Source organism: Schistocerca cancellata, chromosome 11, assembly GCF_023864275.1.
Source record: "Schistocerca cancellata isolate TAMUIC-IGC-003103 chromosome 11, iqSchCanc2.1, whole genome shotgun sequence".
Taxonomy (NCBI): Eukaryota; Metazoa; Arthropoda; class Insecta; order Orthoptera; family Acrididae; genus Schistocerca; species Schistocerca cancellata.
In genome coordinates this window covers 75,425,578-75,444,311 of record NC_064636.1, presented here as the reverse complement: position 1 = coordinate 75,444,311, position 18,734 = coordinate 75,425,578, and the positions used below count along the sequence as shown (strand labels likewise).

General features: G+C 45.3%; 1 protein-coding gene across 1 annotated transcript in view; it reads left to right on the top strand.

Moving 5' to 3' along the window:
- Positions 1-16,720, top strand: part of LOC126108218 (probable cytochrome P450 6a13) — a 46,815-nt gene extending 30,095 nt beyond the window's left edge. The window contains exons 5-6 of the mRNA XM_049913451.1: positions 13,668-13,883; positions 16,668-16,720. Of these exons, the coding sequence (XP_049769408.1) occupies positions 13,668-13,883; positions 16,668-16,720 (269 nt within the window). The remainder of the gene's footprint in view (positions 1-13,667; positions 13,884-16,667) is intronic.
- Positions 16,721-18,734: the final 2,014 nt, after the last annotated feature.

The following is an 18,734-nucleotide window of genomic DNA, read 5'->3' as shown; positions in this document are numbered from 1 at the left end:
CGCAAACATAGGGGTTACACTCGTCTGGTGTGAGACGTACCCTTGGGGGTCCACTGGGGGCCGAACTGCACAATAAGCCTGGGTTCGGCGTGGGGCGGCGGAGGGGTGAAGTGGACTGCGGTAGTCGTCGTCGGGTTCCGGACCACTGCGGCAGGGACCTAGCGTCTCCGTCATACCTAGGCCCCCGGTTATCACACAATTCAATACAATACAGATAAATTGTCTGAGATGTTGCGACAGTAGCCTGCTTTGCAAACCTGTTAACTGAATTGTCTGTGTGCAGGCCTGAGCTTATTCAGTGTGACAATACGGAGCAAAGGGTTAACAATGAAACTTCAACACACCACGACCTAAACTGAGGTGAAAAAATCGTGGAGTACCTTCCAATATTGTGTCGGACTTCCTTTTGCCTGGCACAGTGCAGAAACTGTCTGCGCCCCAGAAGCCAAGTGGTCAGTGCGACAGAATGTCAGTCCTGAGGACACGGGTCCAATTCCCAGCTGGGTCGGAGATTTTCTCCGTTCAGGGACTGGGTGTCGTGTCGTCTAATCGTCACTATTTCACCCTCGTCGACGCCCGAGTCGCCGACGTGGGGTCAAATCGAAAGACTCGCACCAGGCGAGCGGCCTACCCGACGGGAGGCTCTAGTCACACGTCATTTTAGTGCGGCAACTCGACTCGGCAGGGACTCGACAAGTCATTGCAAGTCCCCTGCAGAAATACTGATCCGTGCTGCCTTTAAAGCCATCCATAATTGTGAAAGTATTCCCACTGCAGGATTTTCTGCACACACTGACCTCTACATTATATCTCATAAATGTTCAGTGGGTGACCAAATTATTCACTCAAGTTGTTTAGAATGTCCTTCGAACCAAATGTGAACTCCATAAAATTCCACCATTGTTTGGGAACGTGAAGTCCACGAATGGCTGCAAATGGTCTCCAAGTGGCCAAACATAACAATTTCCAGTCAATGATCGGTTAAGTTTGGACCAGAAGACACAGGCCATTCCGTGTAAACACAGACCACATAACTGTGGAGCCACCACCAGCTCGCACAGTGCCTTGTTGACAACTTGGGACCATGGCTTCTTGGGGTCTGTGCCACACTTGAACCCTACCATCAACTCTTATGAGCTAAAATCGGGATTTACATAACCAGTTCAGTTTTCCAGTCGTCTAGGGTCCAACCAATAGGCTCACAAGCCCAGGAGCGCGTTACAGGTGATGTCACGCTGTTACCAATGGCACTCACATTGGTTGTCTGTTGCCATATCCTATTAATGCCAAATTTCCTAATGGGTACATTAGTCATATGACCCACATGGACTTCTGCACTTACACTCCTGGAAATGGAAAAAAGAACACCGGTGTGTCAGACCCACCATACTTGCTCCGGACACTGCGAGAGGGCTGTACAAGCAATGATCACACGCACGGCACAGCGGACACACCAGGAACCGCGGTGTTGGCCGTCGAATGGCGCTAGCTGCGCAGCATTTGTGCACCGCCGCCGTCAGTGTCAGCCAGTTTGCCGTGGCATACGGAGCTCCATCGCAGTCTTTAACACTGGTAGCATGCCGCGACAGCGTGGACGTGAACCGTATGTGCAGTTGACGGACTTTGAGCGAGGGCGTATAGTGGGCATGCGGGAGGCCGGGTGGACGTACCGCCGAATTGCTCAACACGTGGGGCGTGAGGTCTCCACAGTACATCGATGTTGTCACCAGTGGTCGGCGGAAGGTGCACGTGCCCGTCGACCTGGGACCGGACCGCAGCGACGCACGACCGTAGGATCCTACGCAGTGCCGTAGGGGACCGCACCGCCACTTCCCAGCAAATTAGGGACACTGTTGCTCCTGGGGTATCGGCGAGGACCATTCGCAACCGTCTCCATGAAGCTGGGCTACGGTCCCGCACACCGTTAGGCCGTCTTCCGCTCATGCCCCAACATCGTGCAGCCCGCCTCCAGTGGTGTCGCGACAGGCGTGAATGGAGGGACGAATGGAGACGTGTCGTCTTCAGCGATGAGAGTCGCTTCTGCCTTGGTGCCAATGATGGTCGTATGCGTGTTTGGCGCCGTGCAGGTGAGCGCCACAATCAGGACTGCAATACGACCGAGGCACACAGGGCCAACACCCGGCATCACGGTGTGGGGAGCGATCTCCTACACTGGCCGTACACCACTGGTGATCGTCGAGGGGACACTGAATAGTGCACGGTACATCCAAACCGTCATCGAACCCATCGTTCTACCATTCCTAGACCGGCAAGGGAACTTGCTGTTCCAACAGGACAATGCACGTCCGCATGTATCCCGTGCCACCCAACGTGCTCTAGAAGGTGTAAGTCAACTACCCTGGCCAGCAAGATCTCCGGATCTGTCCCCCATTGAGCATGTTTGGGACTGGATGAAGCGTCGTCTCACGCGGTCTGCACGTCCAGCACGAACGTTGGTCCAACTGAGGCGCCAGGTGGAAATGGCATGGCAAGCCGTTCCACAGGACTACATCCAGCATCTCTACGATCGTCTCCATGGGAGAATAGCAGCCTGCATTGCTGCGAAAGGTGGATATACACTGTACTAGTGCCGACATTGTGCATGCTCTGTTGCCTGTGTCTATGTGCCTGTGGTTCTGTCAGTGTGATCATGTGATGTATCTGACCCCAGGAATGTGTCAATAAAGTTTCCCCTTCCTGGGACAATGAATTCACGGTGTTCTTATTTCAATTTCCAGGAGTGTATTTCACATAGTGTTGCTTATTTGTTAGCACTGACAACTCTATGCAAATGGCACTGCTCTCGGTTGTTAAGCAAAGGCCGTCAACCACTGTATTTGCAATGGTGAGAGGTATTGTCTCAAATATGGTATTCTAAGCATACGCTTGACACTGTGGATCTCAGAATATTGAGTTCCATAGCAATTTCCGAAATGGAATGTCCCGTGTATCTACGATACATGATCAAAAGTATCCGGACACCGGGCTGAAAATGACTTAAAAGTTTGTGATGCCCTCGTTTGGTAATACTGGAATTCAATATGGTGTTGGCCCACTCTTAGCCTTGATGACAGCTTCCATTCTCACAGGCATATGTTCAGTCAGGTGCTGGAAGGTTTCTTGGGGAATGGCAGCCCATTCTTCACACAGTGCTGCACTGAGGAGAGGTATCGATGTCGGTCGGTGAGGCCTGGCATGAAGTCGGTGTCCCAAAACATCCCAAAGGTGTTCTGTAGGATTCAGGTCAGGACTCTGTGCAGGTCAGTCCATTACAGGAATGTTATCGTTGTGTAACCACTCTGCCACAGGCCGTGCATTATGAACAGGTGTGCGATCGTGTTGAAAGATGCAATCGCCATCCCCGAATTGCTCTTGAACTGTGGGAAGCAAGAAGGAGCTTCAAACATCAATGTAGGCCTGCACTGTGATAGTGCCATGCAAAACAACAAGGGGTGCAAGCCCCTTTCATGAAAAACGCGACCACACCGTAACACCACCGCCTCCGAATTTTATTGTTGGCACTACACATGCTGGCAGGTGAAGTTCACCAGGCATTCACTATACCCACACCCTGCCACATTGTGTACCATGATTTGTCATTCCACACAACGTTTTTCCACTATTCAATCGTCCAATGTTTAGGCTCCTTACACCAAGCGAGGCGTCATTTGGCTTATGAGCAGCTGCTTGACCATAAAATCCAAGTTTTCTCACCTCCCGCCTAACTGTTGTAGTATTGCAGTGGATCCTGATGCAGTCTGGAATTCCTGTATGATGGTCTGGATAGATGTCCGCCTATTACACTTCAACTGTTGGCGGTCTCTGTCAGTCAACAGATGAGGTCGGCCTGTACGCTTTTGTGCTGTATGAGTCCCTTCACATTTCCACTTCACTATCACATCAGAAGCAGTGGCCTAGGGATGTTTAGGAGTGTGGAAATGTCGTGTATAGACGCATGACACAAGTGACACCCAATCACCTGACCACGTTCGAAGTCCGTGAGTTCCACAGAGTGCCCCATTCTGCTCTCTCACTACGTCTAATGACTACTGAGGTTGCTGATATCGAGTACCTGGCAGTAGGTAGCAGCACAATGCACCTAATATGAAATATGTATGGTTTTTGGGGTCCCGGATAGTTTTGATTATGTAGTGTAGCTACAATGTCCATTCCGCGTTCAGAGTCCGTTGATTTGTGGCTATAATCATGTTGGTAACCTTTTCACATGAATCATCTGAGCGCAGATGACAGCTTCACCAATTTACCAGCCTTTTGTAACTTGTGTACAGATACTACCACCATCTGTATAGGTGCATATCACTACTCCATGATTCTTTTCACCTCAGTGTATAGGTCCAATCTGTAATTATAAGAATTCTGAAAAACTACTAGCAGGCTTCCCTTTGCCAGTGGGACATTGATACACAGCAATAACATGCAGCAAATTCCCACTAATCTCTGCTAACTTATTGCAGGCTACATACATCCCAGTGGTAGTGAAAGGGTTAAACAAAATAACATTATTCTCAAACAATTCACCTTCATTTCTCAACATGATTTATAACATGAACTGTTCACCTTGGAGTGTAAAATAGTCTTTCAGAAAAAACATCATCCAAACAATTCTGAAGATAGCAAGTGGCAACAAGTGTGAGAATTACCGCGCAGTCAGCTCACCACCTCATGCATCTGACATGCTGACAAGAATAATATGCAGAAGACTGGAAAAAATTGAGGATCTGTTGGATGACAATCAGTTTGGCTTTAGGAAAGGTAAAGACATCAGAAAGCCTTTCTGATGTTATGCTTGATAATACACTCCTGGAAATTGAAATAAGAACACCGTGAATTCATTGTCCCAGGAAGGGGAAACTTTATTGACACATTCCTGGGGTCAGATACATCACATGATCACACTGACAGAACCACAGGCACATAGACACAGGCAACAGAGCATGCACAATGTTGGCACTAGTACAGTGTATATCCACCTTTCGCAGCAATGCAGGCTGCTATTCTCCCATGGAGACGATCGTAGAGATGCTGGATGTAGTCCTGTGGAACGGCTTGCCATGCCATTTCCACCTGGCGCCTCAGTTGGACCAGCGTTCGTGCTGGACGTGCAGACCGCGTGAGACGACGCTTCATCCAGTCCCAAACATGCTCAATGGGGGACAGATCCGGAGATCTTGTTGGCCAGGGTAGTTGACTTACACCTTCTAGAGCACGTTGGGTGGCACGGGATACGGCCAGTGTAGGAGATCGCTCCCCACACCATGATGCCGGGTGTTGGCCCTGTGTGCCTCGGTCGTATGTAGTCCTGATTGTGGCGCTCACCTGCACGGCGCCAAACACGCATACGACCATCATTGGCACCAAGGCAGAAGCGACTCTCATCGCTGAAGACGACACGTCTCCATTCGTCCCTCCATTCACGCCTGTCGCGACACCACTGGAGGCGGGCTGCACGATGTTGGGGCGTGAGCGGAAGACGGCCTAACGGTGTGCGGGACCGTAGCCCAGCTTCACGGAGACGGTTGCGAATGGTCCTCGCCGATACCCCAGGAGCAACAGTGTCCCTAATTTGCTGGGTAGTGGCGGTGCGGTCCCCTACGGCACTGCGTAGGATCCTACGGTCTTGGCGTGCATCCGTGCGTCGCTGCGGTCCGGTCCCAGGTCGACGGGCACGTGCACCTTCCGCCGACCACTGGCGACAACATCGATGTACTGTGGAGACCTCACGCCCCACGTGTTGAGCAGTTCGGCGGTACGTCCACCCGGCCTCCCGCATGCCCACTATACGCCCTCGCTCAAAGTCCGTCAACTGCACATACGGTTCACGTCCATGCTGTCGCGGCATGCTACCAGTGTTAAAGACTGCGATGGAGCTCCGTATGCCACGGCAAACTGGCTGACACTGACGGCGGCGGTGCACAAATGCTGCGCAGCTAGCGCCATTCGACGGCCAACACCGCGGTTCCTGGTGTGTCCGCTGTGCCGTGCGTGTGATCATTGCTTGTACAGCCCTCTCGCAGTGTCCGGAGCAAGTATGGTGGGCCTGACACACCGGTGTCAATGTGTTCTTTTTTCCATTTCCAGGAGTGTAGAAGCAAGACTGAAGAATAATCAAGACACATTCATAGTATTTGACAACCTGGAAAATGTGTTCCAGTGTAAAATGTTGCAAGATGTTTGAAATCCTAAGAAAAGTAGGAATAAGATTTGGAGAAAGACGGTTAGTATACTGTATGTAGACGAGCCAACGGGGAACGATGACAGTATAAGACCAAGAAAGAAGCGCTCAGATCAAAAGGAGTGTTAGACAGTGATGTAGTCCCTCATCTTTATTGTATAATCTATACATCAAAGAACAATCAGGGAAATAAAAGAAAGATTCAAGAGTGGAATTAAAATTCAGGGTGAAAGAATATCAATGATAAGATTTGCTGATGACATTGCTATCCTTGGTGAAAGTGAAGAAAAATTACACAGGACATATTGAATGGAATAAAAAGTCTAATGAGCGCAGACTATGGATTGAGAGTAAGTTGAAGAAATATGAAAGTAATGAGAGGTAGGAGAAATGAGAACAGTGAGAAACTTTACATCAGAATTGAGATCATGAAGAACATGAATTTAAGGAATTCTGCTACCTGGGCTGCAAAATAATCTATGATGGACAGAGTGAGGAGGACATAAAAAGCAGAGTAGCGTTGGCAAAAAGAGCATTCCTGGCAAAGAGAAGTCTACTAGTATCGAACAAAGGCCTTACTTTGAGTATGAAATGTGCGTGATTCATCTACATCTACATCTACATCTACATACATACTCCGCAATCCACCATACGGTGCGTGGCGGAGGGTACCTTATACCACAACTAGCATCTTCTCTCCCTGTTCCACTCCCAAACAGAACGAGGGAAAAATGACTGCCTACATACCTCTGTACCAGCCCTAATCTCTCTTATCTTATCTTTGTGGTCTTTCTGCGAAATATAAGTTGGCGGCAGTAAAATTGTACTGCAGTCAGCCTCAAATGCTGGTTCTCTAAATTTCTTCAGTAGCGATTCATGAAAAGAACGCCTCCTTTCCTCTAGAGACTCCCACCCGAGTTCCTGAAGCATTTCCGTAACACTCGCGTGATGATCAAACGTACCAGTAACAAATCTAGCAGCCCGCCTCTGAATTGCTTCTATGTCCTCCCTCAATCCGACCTGATAGGGATCCCAAATGCTCGAGCAGTACTCAAGGATAGGTCGTATTAGTGTTTTATAAGTGGTTTCCTTTACAGGTGAACCACATCTTTCCAAAATTCTACCAATGAACCGAAGACGACTATCCGCCTTCCCCACAACTGCCATTACATGCTCGTCCCACTTCATATCGGTCTGCAATGTTACGCCCCAATATTTAATCGACGTGACTGTGTCAAGTGCTACACTACTAATGGAGTATTCAAACATTACGGGATTCTTTTTCCTATTCATCTGCATTAATTTACATTTATCTATATTTAGAGTTAGCTGCCATTCTTTACACCAATCACAAATCCTGTCCAAGTCGTCTCGTATCCCCCTACAGTCACTCGACGACGACACCTTCCCGTACAGCACAGCATCATCAGCAAACAGCCGCACATTGCTATCCACCCTATCCAAAGATCATTTATGTAGATAGAAAACAACAGCGGACCTACCACACTTCCCTGGGGCACTCCAGATGATACCCTCACCTCCGACGAACACTCACCATCGAGGACAACATGTTTGGACTGCAGCATTGTATGATAGTGAGAGACGGGCTGTGGGGAAACCAGAGCAGAAAAGGACTGAAGCATTTGAGATGTGGTGCTACAGAAAAATGTTGAAAATTAGTTGGTCTGATAAGATAAGGAATGATGAGGATCTTTACAGAATCGATAAGGAAAGAAATGTATGGAAAACACTGACAAGAAGAAGGGACAGGGTGGTAGAACATCTGTTAAGACGTCCCATAATATCTTCCCTAGTGCTAGAGGGAGCCGTACATGGTAAGAACCGTAGAGGAAGACAGAGGTTGTCATACAGGGTGTTTCACAAATGACCGATATATTTGAAACGGGAATAAAAACTAAACGAGCAGCGATAGAAATACACCGTTTGTTGCAATATGCTTGGGACAACAGTACATTTTCAGGCGGACAAACTTTCGAAATTACAGCAGTTACAATTTTCAACAACAGATGGCGCTGCAAGTGATGTGAAAGATATAGAAGACAACGCAGTCTGTGGGTGCGCCATTCTGTACGTCGTCTTTCTGCTGTAAGCGTGTGCTGTTCACAACGTGCAAGTGTGCTGTGGACAACATGGTTTATTCCTTAGAACAGAGGATTTTTCTGGTGTTGGAATTCCACCGCCTAGAACACAGTGTTGTTGCAACAAGACAAAGTTTTCAACGGAGGTTTAATGTAACCAAAGGACCGAAAAGCGATACAATAAAGGATCTGTTTGAAAAATTTCAACGGACTGGGAACGTGACGGATGAACGTGCTGGAAAGGTAGGGCGACCGCGTACGGCAACCACAGAGGGCAACGCGCAGCTAGTGCAGCAGGTGATCCGACAGCGGCCTCGGGTTTCCGTTCGCCATGTTGCAGCTGCGGTCCAAATGACGCCAACGTCCACGTATCGTCTCACGCACCAGAGTTTACACCTATATCCGTACAAAATTCAAACGCAGCAACCCCTCAGTGCCGCTACCATTGCTGCACGAGAGACATTCGCTAACGATATAGTGCACAGGATTTATGACGGCGATATGCATGTGGGCAGCATTTGGTTTACTGACAAAGCTTATTTTTACCTGGACAGCTTCGTCAATAAACAGAACTGGCGCATATGGGGAACCGAAAAGCCCCATGTTGCAGTCCCATCATCCCTGCATCCTCAAAAAGTACTGGTCTGGGCCGCCATTTCTTCCAAAGGAATCATTGGCCCATTTTTCAGATCCGAAACGATTACTGCATCTCGCTATCTGGACATTCTTCGTGAATTTGTGGCAGTACAAACTGCCTTAGACGACACTGCGAACACCTCGTGGTTTATGCAAGATGGTGCCCGGCCACATTGCACGGCCGACGTCTTTAATTTCCTAAATGAATATTTCGATGATCGTGTGATTGCTTTGGGCTATCCGAAACATACAGGAGGTGGCGTGGATTGGCCTCCCTATTCGCCAGACATGAACGCCTGTGACTTCTTTCTGTGGGGACACTTGAAAGACCAGGTGTACCGCCAGAATCCAGAAACAATTGAACAGCTGAAGCAGTACATCTCATCTGCATGTGAAGCCATTCCGCCATACACGTTGTCAAAGGTTTCGGGTAATTTCATTCAGAGACTACGCCATATTATTGCTACGCATGGTGGATATGTGGAAAATACCATACTATAGAGGTTCCCAGACCGCAGCGCCATCTGTTGTTGACAATTGTAACTACTGTAATTTCGAAAGTTTGTCTGCCTGAAAATGTACTGTTGTCCCAAGCATATTGCAACAAACGGTGTATTTCTATCGCTGCTCATTTAGTTTGTATTGCCGTTTCAAATATACCGGTCATTTTTGAAACACCCTGTACATCCAGCAAATAATTGAAGCGGTGGGTTGCTGCTGCTGAGATGGAAATGTTGGCACAGGAGTGGAATTTGTCATGGGCTGCGTCAAACCAGTCACAAGACTGATGGGAAAATAAAAATAAAAAAGAAACCTTTCCAGAAAAAGAAAAAAATGCGATTTTCTGAGTTCTGTGAACTAAGAGTTCGCTTGTGCCTCGACATCTTCACTGGATGTGAATTTCTTCTACATAACGAATTTTTAAAGTTTTGAGTGAGGAGAGAAGTCACTCAGAGCAGAATTGAGAACAGGGTGGGGTGATGCACCGCTTTGTGGTGCAAAACCGCGGTAATATGCTATGGTGAAAGAGAAAATTTTTTTCAACAACTCGTTCATCTCTGTGGCAGGAATATGTGCAGTAAATGAATCTGAGGTAGTTCTGCCCTCTGCTAGGGGATCTATAAATATATTGATAGACATTTAAAGTGTTCACCATGAACACCTAGAGCAAATGCTACTGTACTTAAAATGGAACTAAATTCATAATCAGTTTTAATTTTGATTAAAATAAAACAACCCTTGTGTAAAATTTCATAATTTAGGTTACATATGCATTTAAGTGTGCAATACATGTTTATATTTAACTGACATTATTATGTTGAATATGGAAGAAACAAACTTCAAAATGCCACAGTCTCTTTAGTAGAGCATTTATTCAGATAACCAGTTTTTACAAACTATGTTGCCATCTTCGGATCTTATGCACTACACTTGAAAAATCACGTCCATATGTACAATAATTTGTGTCATATAATAAACAGCCATTCCAAGGACATGCATGCAATAGTATATTCTTATGTCAAAAGCAAAAGAATCATTAAATAAAATATCAAACAAAGTGCACCGAATATACATGCTCATGCTCACTTAAAACCATGTATATACTCCCATGATAATACAAATAATTGCTCAACTAAAGTGAGCATCGTATTTCGAAGTTTATTACAATACTTCCATTTTCATATCAATCTGGATTGCCCCCAGATTGCAATAGTGTCAAATGTATATAACATTATTAACTTTGCAAAACGGAAAACCTAATTTTAAGATGAAGCAAAATCATTATCCACTAAGAACTGTATGACAGTGCCAAAATTCTGGAAAGAAAATCAAAAAATGCACATGTATCAGCTACTTCACCAAAATAAAGTATAATATATTCCATTAGAACCTGGCTGACCCAGTGACATTTTAAACTGAAATATCCACCATTTGATTTTCTCAGTACTGATACAAATATAGAATGTTCATTAATTGTTGTTACTGATTTCTAGGACATGTAGAAGCAAATGAGTGCATATTATTTTGATTAGGAACTGATGCCTGAAAAATATACCTTTTCCATTCTATGACAGTTCCAGTTCAGGTGTTTAACTCATCCACTTCTGCTTGAGGAATTGAATTAGCCATGCTGCAGTACAGTTATTTGGTAATAGTTCGAAAGGAAACATAATGAAACATCCATTTATCATTTAAGCACATTTGTTTGTGATGATGTTTGGTTTTTGGGGTTCACAACTCCGCAGTCATCAGCACCCGTACAAAGTCCCAATTTTTTCACAGTCCAATTTTTTTCACAGTCCAATCTAGCCACAGTCATGAATGATGAGGATGATGATGAAATGATGAGGACAACACAAACACCAAGACGCGTGCAGAGAAAATCCCCAACGCGGCCAGGAATCAAACCCAGGACCCCATGATCCAGAGGTAGCAACACTAGCCACTAGACCGTGAGCTGTGGACAGCACATTTGTTTGTTTTAACACTTAAGCATTATGTGTTTACGTTTTTCCAAAACAAAAAAGAACCCAGGATACTGTACGTACAGAACAGTACTGATGTACAAAGAGCGTTCAAAAGGTTTTGCACAGTAATCTCCAATTTCTTTATTTTTTGCAGGAGGCTGATTAAAACTGTGTGCCGGACCTAGACTCGAACTCGGGACCTTTGCCTTTCGCGAGCAAGTGCTCTGGCAACTGAGCTACTCAAGCATGACTCACGCCTCGTCCTCACACCTTTACTTCAGCCAGTACCTCGTCTCCTACCTTCCAAACTTTACAGAAGTTCGAGTCTCGGTCCGGCACACAGTTTTAATCTGCCAGGAAGTTTCATACTTGGAATGTTTAACTGTACATTGAGCCTACTCAGTGTAGCCTCCGTCAGCTGTGAAGCATCTGGCCCAACTTTCTTTCTATGATGTAAATTCACTTTGGTAAAATTGTGGGATTGATTTTTACACCATCGCCTGACACAGGAAATAAGGTCTTTCTCACTGTCAAATGTTTTAGTGTGCAGGTGGGCCTTCAGATGACCAAAGATGTAAAAATCAGATGTAACCAAGTCTGGACTGTAGGGAGGATGAGGAACAATTTTCCAACCCATTTTCCTGATTTTCTTGTGCGTCATAAGAGCTGTATGTGGTTTGCCATTTGTCATGGTGTAGTCTGATGAGCTGACCCTGAAGCAGTGGTTTGTGAGCCTTGATGGCATGTCGCAGTTTGTCCAGTGACAAATAGTAATGGTCCTGGTTAATTGTGGAGCCAGGTTCCAAAAAGTCCATGAAAATGACACCACACTGATCCCTGAAGAAGGAGACCATCACCTTTCAGCCTGCTGTTTGTGAAAGTCTCGGTTTCTTCTTCCGAGGGGAACTCGGATGACGCCACTACACGATTGGGTTTTGCTCTCAGGTTCGTACAAAAACACCCATATTTCATCCTGGGCAATGACAATATCAAAACACTGTATCCACTCTTCAGTAAAGGTCTTCATGAGACCCTCACACACATTGTTTTCATTTCTCTTCTCAGTAATTTAGTCACCCATTGTGCACAGACTTTTGTGTACCCTAGTGACTGTACCAGTGATACAACACTACCCAATGTCAAACGAGTCATTTCAGCAAGCTGTCATATCATCACACATATGTCATTTTCGATGATTTGATCAGTGATCTCCTTATTCACAACACTCACTGCTGTCAATGGTTTACCGTATCGTGGATTGTCCAGTAGAGAGAAATCACCTTCTTTAAACCTCTGCAACCAGCGCTGGATACTGCAGTGATCCACTGTGTCCTCCCCACAAACAGGGAGCAACTTCCTGTCAATCTGTGTGGCGGAGTCATCGCCGGTCTCGAAGACGAACTCCATCACCTACCATTGTTGCAACCTGACATTTACGTCGTGGTCCATTATGGCTCACATGTAAATAAAAGAAAATACTTTTATATACCAATTTATAGCTAAATGTTCCAAGTATGTTCACAAAAAATTTCATTCTCCTCCTGCAAAAAATAAAAAAAATAGAGACGACTGTGCAAAACTTTTTGATTGCCCTTTGTATTACGACAGCAGCTCGATGTGTTGACCGTCGACATTGTTGCAGACATTGTACCTAGTCTGTGCGGTGTTGCCTTGGAGCATCACAGTCTTGTCTCCTCACGGTGAAGGTACCTGTTTCTCGGTGCCACTGCATAACTTTAGCAAAACTTTTGTGCTATGGCATGTTACATTACAGAAAACATTTGTGATGCTGCCGACTAGCTGCTCTTCTGTTAGCTCCAGCTTCATTGTAAGCGAGGAGCATGTCTGCACGTTTCAAAAATGTGTAACAAACCACATTTACTGTACCGGAAACTCACAGGCACCAAATAGGTCTCGCAGCAGGGCAGATGTTAAGTGACATCAGGTAATCGTCTGATACAGTACACACCATCTTGTTTACCCTATATCGCACACCAGGACAAGCAGCTTTGAGAGTTTTCTCTTTCCTTCATCAGATGTGTGCATTACTTGTGCGAATTGAAACCATCGTAGAATGGAAATGGTATGTTTCTGCACGTGGATTCCTATTTAAAATATTACGTACTCACTCCCCTCTACAAGTGCTCGAGGTTTGTAAAGGGACTTTCCGAACACCTGGTATAGTAGTAACTATTTTTGTTGAGACAACTACGTGTGCAACTATACAGCTTCCTGCTTACTCTCACTTCACCCCACCGCATTGGTGCGCAGAGCTGACGGAGGCGGTGGTGGCGGCGCAGGCGGTGGCGTTCTTTGCGGCGGGCCTCGAGACGACGGCCAGTGCCGTCTGCCTGTGCCTGCTGGAGCTGGCCCACGCTCCGGACATCCAGCAGCAGGCCTTCCTGGAGCTGGAGAAGGCCGGGGTGCAGGACCCGCCTGCCTACGAGGAGCTCCAGGGACTGCCCTTTTTGGATGCCATCGTTGCCGGTACGTTGTCTGAGCCACTTTATCATTGTACAGGGTTATTACAAATGACTGAAGCGATTTCACAGCTCTACAATAACTTTATTATTTGAGATATTATCACAATGCTTTGCACACACGTACAAAAACTCAAAAAGTTTTTTTAGGCATTGACAAATGTTCGATATGTGCCCCTTTAGTGATTCGGCAGACATCGAGCCGATAATCGAGTTCCTCCCACACTCGGCGCAGCACGTCCCCGTCGACGAGTTCGAAAGCATCGTCGATGCGAGCTCGCAGTTCTGGCACGTTTCTTGGTAGAGGAGGTTTAAACACTGAATCTTTCACATAACCCCACAGAAAGAAATCGCACGGGGTTAAGTTGGGAGAGCGTGGAGGTTCAACTGTTTCTTCGCTCATTGCAGGCCGACCCGTTGATTTCCCCTTACAGAGGCATCCAGAAGCTTTAAACTGCGCATACCGTCGCCAAATGGAGTTAGCAGTTGGTGGATCTTTGTTGAACTTCGTCCTGAAGTGTCGTTGCACTGTTATGACTGACTGATGTGAGTGCATTACAAGCACGACATACGCTTTCTCGGCTCCTGTCGCCATTTTGTCTCACTGCGCTCTCGAGCGCTCTGGCGGCAGAAACCTGAAGTGCGGCTTCAGCCGAACAAAACTTTATGAGTTTTTCTACGTATCTGTAGTGTGTCGTGACCATATGTCAATGAATGGAGCTACAGTGAATTTATGAAATCGCTTCAATCATTTATAATAGCCCTGTACTTAACCATTACTGTCCTAAAAGCATTTTCACTCTGCAGCAGAATTTCCAGCGTAACTATGGTTTGTTTGTCATAAGAATAAACCTGACGTAAACAAACTCAAACATGATGATTGGTTAGCGCAGTAGCACACATATGACGGGGTAAAAAAAAAAAAAAATGCAGATGATTGTTTTTGCTAGCGCTATTTTATTCCCTTTTTTTTCTTTTTACGTATATAACTGGAAATTTAAGTGACAATGAGCAGCTGTGAAATTAATTTTGTTTTCTTCTCGATAGAAACGCTGCTGAAACTGTCTTAATGTTGAAAACAGCTTACCGATATGACATTATGGGAAAAACTCAAGTGTACGAATGGTTGGCTCGATTTAAGAAATGGTGACATGTCGACTGATGACAAACCTCGTTCTGGACATCCATCAACTGCCCGAATCGACGAAAAAATTCAAGTGCTTGCACTTGCAGACCATCGACAGACAATTGATCCACTGTCAGACGTTAGTGAGTTATCTTGGGGCTTCGTCAGTGAATTTTAATTGAAGATATGGGAATGAAAAGTGTTGCTGGCAAGTTTGTTCATCGGGTTCTGAATGACAATCAAAAGGGATTTCGAATTGAAACATGTTGTGCTTTGAAACAACAGCTTGAAACTGTTCCAGATGTTCTGTTGGAGGTCATTACTGGCGGTAAGTCATGGTTACAACCGAAGAAAGAAAACAACAGTCAAGCCAATGGAAGGTGTCATCATCACCCAGTCCAAGAAAATGTCATCAAGTTAAGTCAAACATCAAAACAATGCTAATATGCTTTTTTGATGCCAGAACATAGTAGTTCATTCAGAGTATGTTCCCACAGATCGTCAATCACACCTTTTATTTGGAAGTTTTAAGAAGATTGCACAATTCATCAAATTCATCAAATAAGACTCAATTTGTGGCAGACAGGAGACTGGTTCTTCCAGCACGACAACGCACCTGCACACCCAGCCATCTCTGTTAGGCAGTTTTTAGCTAAAAATGGTATGGTTCCACTGCCCAATGCACCTTGCTCACATGACCTAGCTCCATGCAAGTTTCTCTTATTTCCACATACGAAAAGGGGTGTGAAAGGACAGTGATTTGACAACACTGAAGAAGTCAAGAAAAAAACAAGGGAGGATCTGTCAGCCATTTCTAAAGATGACTACAAACAATGTTTCGAACAGTGGAAGCACCAGTGGGACAAATGTATTAGTTGTAGTGGAGAGTCTTTAGAAGGGGATGTGGCTGTTTTGTAAACAGTTTGAAAATATATAGCTTTTAAAAATTAAATTTTTTTTGGAATACCCCTTGTACACTGGTGTTGCTATTCTCTTGGAAGTTGTTACACTTATATATCAGATATCTTATACAGAAAAAAATTAGGTATCTTCTGTAAATGAAAATTCAAGACATTCTAATGTATTAACAGCCATCTACATTTTCTTAATCATACCTGAGCTATGTAGTTTCTATCTAAAAAATAGTGTACAGTCTGTGTAAACGCTAGTTGTTCTTAGATTATCACAATGTTAATATGAACTATAAAAACGGTTTATGCTGTCTCCTGCTGTGTAGTGAAACACATTCATGGAACACCCTTGAAAACAGATGAGGAACAGTTTTTTTTAATGTTTTACACAAGGTTAAAGTGAAAATCTGCTTTGAAGTTTTCTCAGGAACTTTGCTTACTAAAGCCAGTTTTTTGAACAAGATGTGTGGGTGTTTCAGTAGCATCAGTGAATAGTAATCAGGTTTTCTCTGGATATCTGGTTCAAAACTCGCTTTGGTCTTTTTCTTTTAAATTTTTGTATTCAATTTGAATACCTACAACGTTTGGGGGTGTACAAGTCAGAAATTGTGCTTTGTATTTTGAAAATTATGGATGTATTTTCAGTAATATTTTAATTGAACCTCATTAGAATATCATCTTTTAGCTAAAAAATAGATATCTGTTTTGAGTTACTCTGACCTCCTCCTTTTTTTTTTTTTTTTTTTTTTTTTAGGTACCTTACTTGATTCAAATTACACCAGAGCCATAACAAAGTATACAGAATAAAATTTTCACTCTGCAGTGGAGAGTGCACTGATATGAAATTTCCTGGCAAATTCAAACTGTGTGTGAGACCGACACTCAAACTCTGGACCTTTCCCTTTCACAGGGAAGTGCTCTACCAACTGAGCTACACAAGCACAGCTCACGACTCTTCCTCGCAGCAAGTTTCACAGGAGAATTTCTGTTAAGATTGGAAGGTAGCAGATTAGATGCTGACAGAAGTTAAGCTGCGAGGATGGGTCGTGACGTGCACGTGGGTAGCTCAGTCAGTAGAGCAGTTGCCTGCGAACGGCAAAGGTCGTGAGTTCGAGTCTCAGTCTGGCACACAATTTTAATGTGCCAGAAAGTTTCACGACAGCACACACTCCACTGCAAAGAGAAAATCTCATTCTGGAAACATACCCTGGACTGCAGCAAAGCCATGTCCCCACAATATCCTTTCTACTGGGAGTGCTAGTCCTGTAAGTTTCACAGGGGAGCTTCTGTTAAATTTGGTAGGTAGGAGATGAGTTGCAGGCAGAAGTAAAGCTGTGAGGACGGGGTGTGAGTCGTGCTTTGGTAGCCCAGATGGTAGAGCACTTGCCCGTGAAAGGCAAATGTCCTGAGTTAGAGTCTTGGTCTGGCACACAGTTTGAATCTGCCAGGAAGTTTCAAATAACGTAATTTAGAAATTTTGTAAAGTTTTCCCTTAATATTATATACATTTTAAAAAAGGGGGATTAAAAGTGGTATTTATCTCGAGTTCTTAAAATTGGATGAGCCCGAAACTTTTGGCTACCTTACTAGTACCTATATGGTAGTGTCTTGTGCAGCCACATGTATCATGTCACAGGAGATTCAGCTGTGCCACCGAGCGAGGTGGCACAGTGGTTAGCACACTGGACTCGCATTCGGGAGGACGACGGTTCAATCCCGCCTCCGGCCATCCTGATTTAGGTTTTCCGTGATTTCCCTAAATCGTTTCAGGCAAATGCCGGGACGGTCCCTTTGAAAGGGCACGGCCAATTTCCTTCCCAATCCTTCCCTAACCCGAGCTCGCGCTCCGTCTCTAATGACCTCGTTGTCGACGGGACGTTAAACACTAACCACCACCACCATTCAGCTGTGCCCAGAAAACAAAATTACAGAATGGTTGTCCCATTGTGTAATGGTGGTTCCTCTGTGGTTATTAATTGCTCAGATGTCGTGTGACTATCTCAGAGAGAGACTTTTACGAAGGCACAGGAAACAGTGTGCGGCTGTCCTCAAACTTTATTTGCGCGTGTACATTTGCAGAGACGCTGCGGAAGTACCCTCCGAGCCCAAACCTGGTGCGCGTCGCCACGCAGCCGTACCGGCTGCCGCACTGGAGCGAGGAGGGCGAGGAGGGAGGAGCGAGGGAGGTGTCGGTGGGGGCGGGCACGCGGCTCGTGGTGCCCGTGTTCGCCATACAGCGAGACGCGCGCCACTTCCCGGACCCGGAGGACTTCCGGCCGCAGCGGTTTCTCGCCGCCAGCTCCAGGGGGAACCCCGCCTACATGCCATTCGGCGACGGCCCCAGGGTCTGCATCGGTACGTGCTGCCTGCCAAACAAATGTTCCTGTGGGTTGAAAGTGAACATTTAAAAATGCACACGGTTCATTTAAAAACTAAACAACTGAAATGTGTGGGACTTAAAATACAATATAACAATCAATTTTTGGAAGGGATCGACATGATCATATTCCTCGGATTTAAAGTGGATAAGAATGTAAGGAGATCGGGATATCATTTTTATTGGTATTTTGAAATATAATAATACAAAAAATTTAATATATATTGAAATGAAACGTTAACCAAACAGTTCGTATATTTTGGTGTCTATGCAAAGAAAATATAGAAACTGTGGAATTCATAATGGAGTGAAAATTGATTTTTATTGTTGTGGACTGACAAGACAGCCAGTCCACAGTGACGGGTAACCGAAATGCACGCGTACACACACGCCGGCTGGCGTGAGGTCTGAAACAAGATACGTGATGAATGCTATAAAGAAAAG